Below are 16084 nucleotides of genomic sequence, written 5' to 3'. Positions count from 1 at the left end.
AAGAACTGTCTACACTTGACAAAGAGAAGTCTCACAGCCTCTATTTCATTTATTTATATTTTTAAAGTTATACTTGTTTGCAGAAACCCGACATCTCGGGATGCTCATTGCTAACTTAGAAGGGGTCAAACTGCTGGAGTGGGGCCTGCGAACCTGCATTTCTCTCAGCTTCCCGGGAGCTGCTGCTGCTGGTGTGCCCTGTGCTCAAGTTCCGTCTCACATCTGCGTCTTTGTCCTCAGAGCTCGCTCCCGGGAGTGTCCCCTCCCGCCCCGCCTCCTGTGTCCGCCCGGATAGCTCATACTTCAGGCCTGTTCTCCCTGATTACCCAGGGACGGGTGCTCCTTATGTGTGCACCCCAGCCCTCTGTGTGTAGCCCAGGGGTTCCCCACCTTTTCTTGGCCATGCCCCACCTAAGCATCTCTAAAATCCTGATGCCCCCACCCCGTGACATAGAATTCTTATTATTAAAAAAAGTGAAGTCCTATTCACATGGAGAATGCCTAAAAAGCCATTCATTTGGTCTAAACCAGTGGTCGGCAAACCGCGGCTCGCGAGCCACATGCGGCTCTTTGGCCCCTTGAGTGTGGCTCTTCCACAAAATACCACGGCCTGGGCGAGTCTATTTTGAAGAAGTAGTGTTAGAAGAAGTTTAAGTTTAAGAAATTTGGCTCTCAAAAGAAATTTCAATCGTTGTACTGTTGATATTTGGCTCTGTTGACTAATGAGTTTGCTGACCACTGGTCTAAACAAGCTTCCAAAGAACATGGCATCCATGAAAGAGAAAAATAAAAGAACAAAAGGACAGTGGAAGTACTGAGGAAACAATCACTAAGAAATTGTTAAAAAATAGGAATAATATGAAGTGATATGAAAAAAAATAGCAAATAAAGTTTCCAAACATATAATAGAGAACTGAACTGAAATGCATAAATGTGTCAGAATATATATTTATATACTGTATATGAGGCCCCTAGAACCATAAGAAATGCAAAAAATTCACTGTTAATAACTCATTCTCAAATTACCCCCCTTAAAAATCAAATCGCCCCCTGTGGGGCGTGTGCCCCACGTTGGGAACCACTGGTGTAGCCCATAATATCACAGGTAATAGCACAGTCACTGCCTGTCTACCTGTCTATCCCCTCACCTGACACCCTCCCCCCCCCGCCGATTGTGAGCATATCAAAGGCAGAGATATCATCTCCTCATTGAAACCTCAGTGCTTGGTACAACCTCTTGCACGCGAGTCTGTGCCCAATGCATTTTGTAATTTGTTATAATAATGAGAGAGGGCACATGTCTTGAATTACTTTTCTGAGACCCAGCCAAGCTCTCCTGGTTTGGGGGCCATATTAAGTGATCCATTGAGTAATACCTCTGGCCTCCTTCAGATCATGTAGAAACTCACAGAATTGTTTTTCCAGGTCAATTCCACCTTCCTTCCTCCTAAGTTTCTGAAAGCAGGGAGGCTGGCTCTGTTACTGAGTTTTGCCACCTCTCCATCTCTCAGGAGACCCTGTCCACCCCCTGAGCCACTGGCATGGGTGCCCACTGGTCGAACACAGGCTCTCAAGATACTGCAGGTGCCCCTGGCTCAGCGTCACATGGAGCACGTGGGGTGGGTAAGAGCAGGAAGGCCACTACGCGAGAGGCAGGTACAGCCACACTGTTTAATGGGGAATTGTCTCCATTCAGCTTGGTAAAGAGCTGCTTCTCTGGACCCCTCCAGGGCCCATTGTCTGCACTTCATCCTTCCCTGGAGCCCAGGCTGCCTGTGTCCAGCGCCCACCTGCCGAGTCAGCTCCATGCCCTACTAGTTGCTAAGTAGTTTGAATATCACTTCTGGGCTCAGAAAGACCTAGATCTAAATCCCAGCTCTTCTTCCATTGACTACCACCTGTGTGACCTTGAGCAAGGCTCTTTCTCTCTTTTGAGCCCCAGTTTTCTTGTATGCAATAGGGGTGCGTATCTTAATAATAGCTTCCTCCTTGGACTACTCTGTGTGTAAAGTGCTTAATCCCTTGCAAGGCAGATAAGAAGAGCTCAATACATGCTTGTTTCTGCTATTATTAAAATTACTGTTATGAATATTATAAGCAGAGTGTCACTCCTGGGAAGATCCTTAGAGATGCTCGGTCCCAGGAATCGACATAGAGATGAGGGGAGGCATGCATATGCACAAGGAAGGCTGGGTGAGAGGCAGTTAGGATGGTGGTGTTTGTGGCACAGAGGAGAGCATTGACCTTCGACTATAATCATTCAGCTTCTCCAGTTTTAAAGACTCTGGGGCATAAAACACAGCACATCTGTAGGCCAGATTCATCCTGTGGGCTGCCACTGAAGCCCTCTGACAGGCCAGTCCCTTCCTCTCACAGATGGGAAACTGAGGCCTGAGTCAGGAATGAGAGATGCCAGAGTTCAGCGAGGACAGGAATGCTGGCCCTTCACACCCTCTGTGCATTGCCCAGGCGCATCTACAGACCCCCTGAAGGAGATCGGGCTGGGAGTCATAGCTTGTTGCCCAGAGTCCTGAGTAATAGACCTCGGGAATTCTCCATAAAGTCTAGTTGAGAGGGACATTTAAAAAATAGCACGTATCACTTTTCTAAAGACAAAATTCTATGACATTTATTTTAATCTCAAAGAAAAGTAGCAGGGAAAGGCACCGTGGACCCGTGCCCGTTCTGGCTGTATCACCTCAGACAAGGCCCTGCACTCAGCTGGGAGCCTGTTCAGAGGGCGGCGCGGAAGTCAGTGGGAAGATGCGGTTATGCTGCGCCTTGGGGCTGTCAGGAGCCTGTGTGGAATCTGGCCTGCCTGTAAGGCAACCCAGTTTCCAGGAGGAAAATAATGCATTAACTACCGCGTCACATCGCAACACTGCAACACTGACTGTCGATTCCTTCGGTAATTATTTTGGCGACATCCAATCCAGGAGCAAGGACTGCGGGAAGTTGCTGCCAAAGGGCGCTGTCCCCGAAGCCCCTGCTGCAGACCACGCCCGGCTTCAGTTCTGCCGCCAGGCCTGCGGGTGCACAGCCCTGGTTTTCTCCTTCGTGGCCTCTTTTTTGGTCCAAGCCAAAGGTCAGTTACCTCTGTCTCTGCTTCAGAGCATTCCAGGAGAGAATTCGGTATTTCTTTTAGTAGAAAAGTAACAGGCAAGACAAAGTAGCCACATTCAGAAGTTGCAGCCTATCTTCAAAAGCAGAAGGCACTAGAGGCAATGCGCGCGCGCACACACACACACACACACACACACACACACACACACACACGAGCCCTAACATGGAAGAGGGATGCTTTGTTAGGCAAGTCCCCTTGCCACCTTCCTGTTGTGCGTCCGCATTTAAATACTACATGAGCTTAGTCAGGAGATGAGATGTCCACAGTGTGTCATGCCTAATGTGTGCTGCTTGTAAGTAAAGGAGCTATGCTACACACCTCTGCATAAAAAGTCTGTGGAGCCCTGACCAATGTGGCTCAATGGTTAAAGCATCTGCCCTCAGACCAAAGGGTCACAGATTTGATTCCCAGTGAAAGGCAGGTACCTGGGTTGCCGGTTCAATTGCGCACCCAGGACAGTAGGGGCACATGTGGGAGGCAACCAATTGATGTGTCTCTCTCACATCGATGTTTCCCTCCCTCTCTCTCTCCCTCCCCCTCTCTCTAGTCCAATGCTGACAGGCCCCTTTCCAGTCCTGGAAAGGCAGGCTGGCTATTCCCACAGGTAGATAATGCAGTGTGTCCTGAGCACTAGAGGTGTGACTACTACTTGAGAATCTCTGTAGCATCTTTGTCTCAACCTGTGCTCTTTTTTTTTTCTTTTAATGGAATAATCTTGAATGAGAAATATTTTTTAAATGGAAGGATAAACCATGAGAAATTTTAAAAATATACCTAGAGAGGGAAAGAGGATGGGTGGGGCAGGGTGTCTAGATTTGTCTGAATATACCTTTTTGGAAGTTTTGACTTTAGAGCCATGTCAATATTTTACGTAATTAAAAAAGAAAGTTATATTTAAAAGCAATCTCTAAAATTCAAAAGGCAAAGTAAGTAAATAAACCTCAATGTGATTTTATTCCAGTTGACTTTAAAACACAGTAATTTGAATATACACCCAAGTAAGTAGTTTAAAAGAAATCTTAAACTGATTTTAGCAGTCACATTCTAGGTAATAGTCTAAGCATGGTCGTTCTGAAAGGGGTGTGTGTGTATTGTGGGGTAGAGGAATGGGCAATTATGTTGGTGTCACTAAACTCAGATTTTTGGCATGGCATAAAGGAGATACAAGTATAAGATGTATGATTAATGGGGCAAACCTGCAGCCCTTATTTGAGAGGAAATTATCAGTAGAAAGTCATAATATATACCTTTTGTCCTCAAATAAAAGTTCCTAGGTCTCTATTCTAAAAGTCCCAGAAACAGTAACTAACCTAGTAGAGGTGAACAGCCCGGGCACCCACTAACGGGAACCAGTGCTGTTTGGAGGAATGGCCGGTTCCAGGTCTGGGCAGGGAATTTGTGAGTTGAGCTGGGAACATCTTGGCATATCAGAAAAAGAGAGTGCCGTCAAAGGCTCCTCTGGTGCCAGAGGGCTCGGGAATCAATCGAATGGGCTGTTCGGGCTTCGCGAAGACAGTTTCAGCACTGAGAATACTAATAGCAATGAACTGCAGCGCGTCAAATACATTTAGATCTGCGTTTATCCGAAGGATAAAAAAACATACTCACTACTACCTTGTGAGGATGTCAGCTCACCATCTCTATATTTTTTAAACCAGTAAATAAAGAGAAAGGGGCATGTTTCTATTCTGCTTTTTCTGTACTATTCGGACCCTGAGTTACCCAGATAGTTGATGAGGGGGTATTTCTCTGTAGAAGTGTTCCAGCTCATCCATGAAAAATGAATGGTAGATTGGAGCTCACCACCATTTTTCGACCTCTAATAAATTCATAAATTAGACAGAGATCCTCAGTGTCAGCTAGCATCACAAGAAAAGGAGAAGTCATAAATTATTAACCTCCTGGTGAAATTTCATTTGAACTTAAGTCTGATTAAACTTTCTAGATCTTACTGTCACTTAACAGGAAATCAAGGGCTTAGAGAAACGTGTTATTGATGCCACAGGTATGCAGTCAGGAAAACACAGGTTATTATGGGAAACTGAACTAGACAAACAACCAAGTTTCTAAGAAAAAATAAGACAGAGCCCTGGTCAGTGTTGGTTGGGCATCGCCTGTGCACTGAAACGTTGCTGGTTCAATTCCTGGTTCAGGGCACCTGCCTGGATTGGGGGCATGCAGGAGGCAGCTAATTGATGTTTCACTCTCACATTGATGTTTCTCTCTCACTCTCTAAATAGCAATAAAAAAATCTTTTAAAACGTACTTAAGAGAGTAAACATTGGCTATTTGATGATATTAAGGAATTATTGTTAATTTTATCTAGCATCATAATGACAATGACCCTAAACTTAAAAAAAAAAAAAAAGCTTTTTTTATCTTTTAGAGATAATCCTGCAGTATTTACAACTGGACTAATGCAATGTTTGGATTTGCTTCACAATAATTTGGGAGTGTGGAAAGTGGGTCAGAGTGAGATAAAAAATCAACTGCAGCCAGGCCACAGTGACTCAGTTGATTTAATATCATCCTGTGCACCAAAAGGTTGCCAGTTCGATTCCTAGTCGGAGGCACATAACTGGGTTGTGGGTTGGGTCCCCAGTAGGGGCATGTACGGAGGGCAACCAATCGATGTTTCTCTCTCTCTCTCTCTCTCTCTCTCTCTCTCTCTCTCTCTCTCTCTCTCCCCTCTCTCTCTCTCTTCCTCTCTCTAAGCATGGCCTCAGGTGAGGATTTTTAAAAAATCAACTATGTATTGTAATGGTTGAAATTGGAAATGGATACACAGGGGCTCATTATACTAGTCTCTTTACTTTGTGCTACACATGTTACACAAATATAGTACACAAGTGGTGACTAGAACGTAGTGACATAGACTTAATTAACTGAAGCTATTTTTATCTGAGATAGCAATGAATGTATTTGTCTTGTAGAATCTTGGAAATTATGCAACTAGGGAAGGAGAATTCCTGGTTTATCTGTGTTAATCCAGGGGCATTTGAACCCATGTCTACCTATATTTTAGAGGTGGGATTCAGATCAGACACTAGGTGCAGCCTTCAAGAAGTGAGGATTGGTAAACCTTGAGCAATGAAATCATTCCCCCCCCCCCCCCGCCACAAATGTCTATATGAAGAAATACAGAATCCTGTAGTTTGAATAATTTAGTCTGATCCATTTTAAAGGCACAGAGAGATGAATTGGTCTCATTATTATATTTCGTATTATCCCGGTAATTATTTAAATTATTTATTGTTCACTGGACTTTTAGAAATGGGTCCAGACTGTCAATATCCAGATGTCCCTTAATGCTGATGGACAATGATTAGCCATATTGTACTGTTTAGATATCAAAGGAGGTAATGTTATGCAAATAGAGACTTTATCAATATTGCAGGAACTTCACACTGGAACTGGCTGGGAAATGTTAATTGATCTTGTGGAGGTAGGGACCCAGCTACCACTTCCATGCAGGTGACTCAGTTCCCACCTCAAATGCCATGATTAAGGCTGAGTTTAAATATCCCAGGCTGCTTACAGAACCAGCTCTCAAAGGCTTTAAAATGAAAATGTCAGGAAATAGGGCCTGAGAGCCAAGGGCAGTGGGGGTTTCTGAGAGGCAGGTGGGGATGGGAAAGGTGGAGCCCAGTCTCTAGTTTCCTTTACCTCCAAGCTCCCCAGCCCTAACTAACCCCACCTCCTGGCAGCAGCAACCCACTCTAAGCCAGCAAATGCATCTCTAGTTGTCGACCAGAAGGGGTCACTGCAGAGCGAGCAGCACTCCCGGCACTCACATAAACCGACTCCAATATCCAAATACACATACATATGTCCAAAGTATATGCGCTTCTGGGCCAGTACCCGGTTACCTCAGGGTTCTTTTTCCTTCTCCTCCTCCAGCTTGTTCTCTCAGCGTTCCTCCTCCTCTCCCCCCACGCCCCCCCCCCCCCTCGCCGCGTTCCCTTTCAAAGAATTCCTGAAGTTCACATTGCTGTTGTGGTTCCTGGGTCCCCATAGCTATCAGCAAGAGCGTGGGTTTGTTAGAGCTGTGGTGGAGACCTGGTGCTAGGCGCTTGGAGGCCTTTAAGAATTGGCGAGTTTTCCTTCCAGGAGTGTGCAGCCTGGGGAGAGAGAATAGCAACTCTGCTGAGAGTAAAGGGGGAGATGAGCTAAGGGGTCCTACCATTACCTCTTCTTCTTAATGAAAACCCCGAGGGTGAAAGTAGAGAAATTCTTCTGCCAAAACCCTCTGTGGCTAGGGTTTATTTGTGGTTCTGAGCTTCCACTTTCAGGGATTAGGGTTGAACTGGGAAGGGGTAGAAGATCGAGAAAGAGCTAAAAAAGTAACTATTCCCCCGCCCCCCACAATCCTCAGATTTCCCCCTCAAATCCCTCCCCCAAAAGCTTTCTTCTCCAAAACAGACTCTTCTCCCTAGACAAGCTGTGTTAAGAAAAGTGGCTGTAGCCGAATTCCCAGGAGTGGGTGGGGTGCTCTTTCCTGTGGACCGCTTGGCAGCGGGGATGGTGGACTGGCTGGCTGTGAGGCACAAAAGCGCCGCATGCACAGATGTGACGCTGCACCCCTCTGCGGGCGGGGCGGCTTGGCAGATGGCGAGAAGCCGAATTGGTGACGGATTGTCCATCAAATGGCACTTTCTGGGTGGTGGGGATCTCGAGGCCCTCAGGCACAAAGAGGAACACAGGGGACCCCCGTCTCTGGCCTAGGCAGCCCCTCCCAGAAGTGTGTGGGGTGGGGAGAGATTGGCTTGGGTGAAGAGATTAAGTTTTTACTCTCTCCTTCCATAGGAGATCCGCTTTGAGACTTGCCAAGGGGCTGGGAAGGGAGGTGGCCGCCTGGATCACACCCAAGAATGGATGGAGGAAGGCCTGCGATAGTGGGGGAGGAGAGAGGGGTGGGAAGCAGGATCTACTGCCTGGTTCCGTTCGGGGTGCCCATGGCTTTTCCTGGGTTCGGCTCCGCAAATCTGTCACCGCGGGGCCCTAGTGACAGGCGCACGCCCCGCCCTTTCTCCTCCCAGGACCTGCGGGCTTTTGTTATGCAGATGGCGGCGGAGGGCTGAGTCGGAGGAGGCGGGAGCTGGTGGGGAGGAGGAGACGAGAGGAGGGAGGAAAGTGCAGCTTGCGCGACCAGCCAGCCTCCTCTTCCAACGTCACATTGTGAGAGAGACAAAACCCAGCGCGCCTGAGCTCACACGCGCACGCACACACAGACGACCCGGTCGCCTCTTCTGCCCTGGCGCCGCCGAGAAAGCCAGCCTTCCCTTCCTAACTGGGGCGCGGGGGCTCCGCAGGCTCAGCGCACAGCCCCGAGCCAACCCAGAAGCCGAAGAACGCCGGGGACAAGCCTTCTTTCTCCCCCGCCTGCCCGGCTGAGGCGCCCCATCCCCCGCCCTGAACCCCGATCTTTCCCACCCGATCCCTCTAGGTTTCGCGTGGACAGAGCCCAGAGCCGGGCGTGCCCCAGTTTGGGATAATCGTTTCAGCACTTCGGACAGCGCCCCGGGAGTGGCCCTTGGGTTGGCTATGGCGAGCGTTCAGCAAGGCGAGAAGCAGCTTTTTGAGAAGTTCTGGCGAGGAACCTTTAAAGCTGTGGCCACCCCGCGTCCTGAGAGCATCATTGTCGCCAGCATTACAGCCCGCAAGCCTCTGCCAAGGTAACGACCTCCTTCTTAAGGGGGAGACCCTGATGGGCCCCCTTTCTGGCCTGTGCCCTGAAGGGTGGATGCAGACAGCTGGGCCACTGTGCCCGTCTTTCCCTCTTTCCGTCACTACTCGCTCTCTCCCACTGGAACATGGGAACTAATTGCTTGCATGAGGTGGGAGCTGGCGAGAAGGGACAGGGAGTCTTGAGCAAGGAGCAGCACAACTGTCTGCTGACCTGGCAGCTTCTGGTCAAGAGGTGTTGCTTGCTTGGGTGGGGGTGTAGGTGGGATACGACTTGACTGAGAAACTTTTCTTGGTCTCGGGAGGAATGGTGGGTTTGAGGTGGCTGGAGGTGTTGTACACACAGAGATGAGGGCTGAACCAGCTCAAGCAGTGTTCAGCGATAGTGGCACACTTCTATACTCAGCTCCAAAACTAGCGAGCTCTGAAGGTTTTGACAAAAGCCCATATTCTGGTCCCTCCAATAGACCCCAAAAAGCACCCTGCTCCTTGCCTTTCTGGCTTCTGTTGCTGCTGAATTCTGTCCTCGCCAGCATCCAAAACGAGGAACGGAGCTCAGGAGTCAGGGAGGAGCCTCGAAAGATCACAGGGATGGTCTTGGAAGAGTTTTATCTGGTCTTTCAAAAAGGATCCGAGTGCTTTGCACGCAGGCATGAGAAGGGATCCTTAGGTGGTGGTGGACACAGTGTGACGAGGGGAAGATAGGGAGAAGGGAAAGGGATGCAGAAAGAGGGAGAAGAGGATACGGGGTGAACGGAGAGAAGGCTGAGCAACACGGAAACACTCCAGGGTGGAGAAACCCCAGTTCTTTTCATGACTCGTTCAATCTAGAGGAGTTTGAGAATGAAGGGGAAAAGGCTGTGCCCTCCGTCAGGGAAAACCGAGGCGGTGTGAAAACTCATCATGTGCTGGTGTTGGGTGAGTGGTTTGGTGGGAGATAAAGAAAGAAGTGGACCAGGGGAGACTGGAGGATTTATTAATCCTGGCAGCCTGCATTAAGGGAGTAGATTGAAAATATGTCTGGGAAAGTGCTTCCGACAGAATGCCCCTTCTAGAACAGCCGAATCCGAACTTTCCAGCGGCCGAGGGCTGGAGGACCGACAGGGAACCTACCCAAAAGCAAACTCAGCCTGGAGAACTTTTCAAGGTCTGGAAGGGACCCGGCTCATCTCGGTCTTTAGAAAAATGGGTGCCCCCCATTGGGAATGGGTGGATGCAGTGAGGGGCCAGCAGGGTGTAGGGGCTGCAAGCAGCAGCAGCCAGTGTCTGTGGATGGGAGGGAGGGAGCACCCTCTGACACAGGCTGGAGAAGGGGAACAATGACACCCAATGCCATCAAAAGCCCATGTTTCTCTGCTTGGAAGGAGGTTCTTTGTAGAGAGTTTTGACGTCAGCGGTTTTGTCTCCTTGGGTTTCTGCCATTCGTTCCACCTTTGGAGTGGGTGCACCTACTGTTGGCAAATCAGGTGCTGCGTTGGCCAAAAAATAATGCCCTTGTCGAGGGGACCAGAGAGAATTTCACTGGAAACCAGCAGCGTGGCATTTGGTCTAGGGTCGTCTATAGATTTCAGGGGTCCGGGGAAAGGCGAGCAGATTCCTGGTGGTATTTTAATTCTGCAAAGCTTGCCCAATGCCCTACCGGCTTGGTGCCCTCACCCGGTGTCTGTCAGTCTGTTACTGGCATGCTCTTTTCTTGGTCACATTCTCAATCATAAAAATCGCCCGCGAGTTCTTCCAACTCTCATGTGTGTTGTATCTTTGTATAAATCCCAATCTCAACCATCTGAGAATCTCACAGTAGCCAACCCTCCCCACGCGGTGATTTTTCACCTGGTGTGTTCTGGGTCTCCATCCCTGAGACGAAGGCCTGAGCCACAAGCCCCTCACTCATGTCCTGCTGGACGGATCCTCTTCTGTAACAGGTGTGGCCTCCCTTAGAACAGACTCCACACTGTACCCGCCTCAGTCCCCATGCTTCCCTGCCTGAGGCGCTGCTGTTATTTCTATTTCCCAGCTGACAAAACGGCTCAGCAAGGTAGAGACACTTGTCCAGGACACTCAGCTGCGTGGCAGAACGAATAGAAATCCAGGTTTGTCTGAAGCCCAGGTCTGAACTCGTAACCACTGTGTATACTGCCTGTGACTCCTGGTTTGAGCCGGGGGGAGGGGTGGGGAGAGTGAACAGGGGGCATTTGTAGTCAAGTTTTCAGGAAAGGCTGAGTTTGAGCAGTCTTCTAACAAGACTGTCTGTAAAACCTAAAACCTGGGTCACCCCAGCCAGCCACGCCCTGTGATGGTCCACCCCCTTCTTAACGTTCTGTGCTTACTTAGGGGTGAAAGTCCCATGTTTCTAAAGCAGAGGTCTTAGGAAGGGAAGGGACAGAGGCACAGGCATAGCATTGGCTGGGCCCCAGCGGCTTTCTCCAGGGGCAGCCTGGGGACTTGGTCTCATCAGAAATGTTGTTTAGTTCCATGAGTCAAGCCCCGTTCACAGTCAGCAGATCTGCTCCTGTCGCTGTCTGCTGGGAGATGGGAAGAAGGCGGGTGCCCCACCAGCCAGTTCTGTGGGTTACACACTTGTTTGTTTATAGATGAGGGCTACCTCCTGAACGAACTTCCCTGGGATATTTTAAGTCTCTCGCCGAAGATAATAGACTACCAATATAGACACTTACATTCAATTCGCTGAATCCACGGCAATGTGCATACATCATACAGGCACTGGGAGCGAAGCAGCCCCTGCTCCCTCTCCCCCCTCGCTCCCCTCTGTGAGGCATACTTGATGAGGCAATAGCTTTATAATGTATCAAATTGCAAGCAGATGTCTGACTCAAATGTCAGAACAGTGTAACGGAGTAGGTGGCAGCACATCATAGTGGTTACGAGTTCAGACCTGGGCTTCAGACAAACCTGGATTTCTATTCGTTCTGTCACGCAGCTGAGTGTCCTGGACAAGTGGCTCTACCTTGCTGAGCCGTTTTGTCAGCTGGGAAATAGAAATAATAACAGCAGCCGCCTCAGGCAGGGAGGTCTGAGGACGGAGGAGGTAAAGCACTCCCCACAGTGTGCGGGGAGAAGAGCGGTCGTTTAATAGGCATCGTCTCTAACACAGGCAGTCAGAGCTGAGACGGCCAGAAGAAATCAGCCATTCCTCCCAGGACTGTGCCCACCCATTTCCCTCCTCACCCCATTAACGCTGACAATAGAAATGGTGGGATTTCAACTCCTGACAGGAAACTACATGGAGATGGAATTAACACACACCCCTGGGAGCTGTCCCTAATTCCCCTCCCTTAGGGGAAGGGGAGCTGCTTTCTGACCTGACTCAGTTGAAGAATGATTGGATCCAGCAAGGACTGGTGCAGCATCTTTATGGAGTATTCTTAGGTTTGCTGCCAGTCTAGAGGAGGCTCAACCTCCTTGAAAATCACAATTTTAATCCCTAGTTCCATCTAATCTAGAGCAACTACATAATCTATGGTTTCTACCAATATTGAAAAGAAGGGGTTGCTGTGAGGAGTTCTCCCAGGGAGAACTAACAGGAACGGTCCCAGGCAAACCAGGATGAGGGTCACCACGGTCAAACCTCACCCCATCCCAGCTGGGAGAGAGCAGCGTGCATCAATAAGTCCTTGGATTCTGCCCGCACCGAAAAGGTGTAGCCATTTTCCCTGGCGTTACGAGTCACCTTGTTAATCGCTTAGTCCGGAAGGTTGTACCCAAGAAGTTTAGGCTCAAAGTGGAAAGTCGTGTTCGAGGCCAACTCAAACTGTAATAATCGAGTGGACCAATAGTAGTTGAGGACTTAATGAGCATGTAAAAGTCATTTGTAATTAGTATATCAATTGTTTGTGGATACACGTGAGCTAGTAAAGGGCTAAAAAGGGGCTCCCCTTTAAAATAGGATAAGCATTCCCTTTACAGTTCTTTTGGCAAACTATTAATTTTCTTCGAAAAGCCTTTCTTGTCCGAATAGTCCAGAAGCAGACTTCAGCCCAGTCCCTGTCCAAACGGTCATAAATTCCAAACTATCGGAGATTTTTCTGCATAAAGGGAAAGATGGCCAAATTGTAAGTCAGGGAAAGAGCGTTTGAACCATTTAATTCAAGACTCCCCTTTGTGCCAAGAGATCAGTGAGCACGTTTGTATTGACCCTGCCCTGGGGAGCCCAGTACGGGGCTGTGGGAAGTGGCCTGACAGCCGTGGTTAGGAGCCAGGCACGGAGGGTCATTGAGAACGCTGGCCCTGGCGATGAGCGAAGGCTTTTCTCTGGGAAGGGCGTGTCATCGTTTTGGTCCAACCTCTCTTCTTCTGAAGGTGAAATGTGCCGAGGGGTGAACAGGGGTTGGTAGGGGATCATGTCGGGCCGTCTGTGTCCATTGTGGGGTGCTATTGGAGAGACTTGGGCTGCGGTACATGTTGGTGACCGTTGGATGTGTTAATGGAGTGAGTACACGCGGTCCCAATCCAGCAGCAGATTCGCTCTCTCCCAGCGCCACTCCCAGTCCTGACGGGATTCTGAGAAGACTTGGCTCTCGCTAGTATCAGGGTGAAGCTCCCTACATATAGCCGCCTGGCTGCTGGGAGATTAGACATGGCGGCTGGTAGGGGACAGAAGGTTGGACCTGATGCCGCCTGGAAGTGCTTTCTAGGCCTGTGTGAGGCTCCATGAACTCTGCCCCCGCTCCAAGCCACCCCGAAGGGGCCCTCCCTAGCAGCACAACCCCCTTCACGAGGAAGGGAGCCTGGGTCATGTGCCTCCTGCTCCACAAGCACCCAGGCAGGCTGCAGGGGCACAATCACCCTAAAGATATTCTTTCTTTCACATGTTACTTTCCTGGGAGGTGGAAGAACTTGCAGGAGCTTAACAGAGCCAGCGTTCTTTAATTGCTTGCTAGGCAGGCTTGCTCTGAAGTGTGAGGGGATGTTTCCGAGGTAGAGAAAGCAAAATGGTTCAAGGCTTGAGCTCTGAAGTCAAAGCCACCCAGGAGGAAATGCCGCTTTGCTCTTTCCTGGCTTTAGAATCTGCTGGTCACTTCACTGCTCCGTGCCTCAGTTTCCCCATCTGTGAAATGCTCAGCAGATGGGGTTGTAGTGAGGGGTGAATGAGATAACTCCTATAGAGAACATGGCCCAGTGCCCGGCACAGACCAAGACCCCCATAAATGGCAGTCTCCTCACTAGGATATGAGCCACCCCGTGAGATGCAGGGAGAATGCCACATCCCTCACCACCTGGGCGGGGTTAGTTACCTGGTGGGGAGGCCCGGCTCCCTTGGCCTTGCCACCCGTCCCCCCCACTGCTCTGCATTTATTTGAGAATATGATTTTGGCACTCCCCAAAGAGCCACTGGAGATGTAGAGCTATTGAAAAGAACCTGACAGCCTGATGGCAAACTAATCAAAAGAACGTTTCCATTCACTGTTTGCAAACGCTTACTGGCTACGTGACTTTGGCAAGCAAGCTGGCCTTCTCCATCTTGGTTTCTCCATCCACAGAATGGGGCCAACAGTAGCAGCCACGTGCAAGAGGTGTTGTCAGGACTGGAAGGACTGATTCTGGAAAGCGCTGCTTGGCCACAGTGAGGCCTCCATCAATGTTAGCTCTTGCTATTAATAATCAGTCATAGTTTTTATTCGTCCTCCATGCCAGGCCCTTCAGGGAGGAAAGGATGAATGAAATGCAGTGTCTCCCTTTAAGGGCCTCGGAAAGTTAACTCACACACATGTATACATGACATGAGGCAGACGGTCTGGAATACTATGGAAAGTAGGTGGGAATAAAGAAAGGGGAGGTGGGAACCCAGAGGAGGGAGAAGCCCTCTGTGAGGCTGGAGTCCCTTGCTTATAGTCACACAGTTATCCTTAGTTATCTGATCTGTAAAGTGGCAATGATTCGTTTATTTCATCAATTTTACCTACAAATGCAAGGGATGATCAGAACGAATAGGGCCTTTATCCCCAGTAGAGTCTCAGGAAAGATCCTTTCCCAGAAGAGCAGTAGGTTAAACTCTCTGGGGGGAGCATAGTCAATGCGGATGAAGGAGGGCCACGGGAGGGAACCGCCCATGTATTACAAAGCTTCCAGCTTCCCTGGCGCAAGGATGCAGGGTCTGGTGTGGGCCATTGGGTTTCTTGTCCTTCCCTGTCCAGCTCTGGCTAAAGCGAGATTCCGTCTGCATCAGGGGGCTCAGAGTGAGCCCACACACGTTGCAGACAAAGCCCGGGGGAGTGAATGCACATCTGGAGGAAGCTGCATGCGGTTAAAAAATAAAGCTGTACCTTCATTCATTCGCCCGTTTTCTCGAGCTCCTACTCAGTGTAGCAGCGAACAATGTGAAGTTCCTGCTCTTGCCCAGGGAGAAAGATAATAAGTGAAGAAACAAAAATGCAATATAAGATCAGGTGGTAACGAGGACTCTAGAGAAGAATCAAATTGGGAGAACGGGAGGGAGGGAGGGGGCTGCTGTTGGATGGAGAGGTCCGGGACCTGGATGAAGGGAGGGAGCAAGCCAGGAGGATAACTGGGGGAAAGTGTCTGAGACAGAGGGTGCAGCAAGTGCAAAGGCCCGGGGGTAGAAGCATGCTGGGTGTATTGAGGAACAGCAAGAAAGTCAGTGTGGCTGGAGCAGAGTGAGAGGAAGGCTGGAGAGGGCTGCATAGATGTAGGCAGCAAACAGCTGAGCCAGCGCCTGGTGAGCCAGCTTCCAGGCAGGGGGTCCCGTGGGGCTCCTGCCTCTCAGTCAGGGTCCAGGGTCTGCTCTGCTTCTCCTGGCTTCTCTCTCCCGATTCTATGCAGCCAGCGGTGACTTGTCAGAAGCTTAGCTGGGCCCTCCATGTGTTATGGACAAGCATGAAATTTACAATCTCTCTGATTGTGATCAATCAGATTAGGAAATTGAAAAAGACACTGTTTAGACTTCCAAATAGCAGTGGCAAATCTTGTTCCCATGCTGGCGAGGGTTTGATGTATCTCTCATATTCATGCATGCAAATCTAGACGCTCCCTCTCACCCAGCAGCCCCCTTCACTGCACACCTGCAACACCGTCAAAGCTAGTCTCCTCTCCCTCCCTCCCTCTCTCCCTCCCGCCCTCCCTCCCTCCCTCCCTCCTCCCTCTCTCCCTCCCGCCCTTCCTCCCTCCCTCCCTCCTTCTGCATTCCCCTCCCTCCCTTCCCCTCTCCCTTCTTCCCTCCCCCTCTCCCTTCCTCCTTCCCTCTCCCTCTTTCCTTCTCTTCCTCTCCCTCCTCCCCCATCTCTCTCCCTCTTCTCTCCT

At 49.7% G+C, this 16084-nt stretch overlaps 1 protein-coding gene across 1 annotated transcript in view; it reads left to right on the top strand.

Moving 5' to 3' along the window:
* SRRM4 (serine/arginine repetitive matrix 4) overlaps positions 1 to 16084 on the top strand; it is a 204240-nt gene that overhangs the window by 81823 nt on the left and 106333 nt on the right. The window contains exon 3 of the mRNA XM_008142765.3: positions 8571 to 8799. Coding sequence (XP_008140987.2) covers positions 8669 to 8799 — 131 coding nt within the window. The 5' untranslated portion in view covers positions 8571 to 8668. The remainder of the gene's footprint in view (positions 1 to 8570; positions 8800 to 16084) is intronic.

The sequence above is a fragment of the Eptesicus fuscus genome, chromosome 23 (genome assembly GCF_027574615.1).
Source record: "Eptesicus fuscus isolate TK198812 chromosome 23, DD_ASM_mEF_20220401, whole genome shotgun sequence".
NCBI lineage: Eukaryota > Metazoa > Chordata > Mammalia > Chiroptera > Vespertilionidae > Eptesicus > Eptesicus fuscus.
Note: the sequence above shows the minus strand (reverse complement) of the source record. Positions and strands in the feature narration are given on the sequence as shown.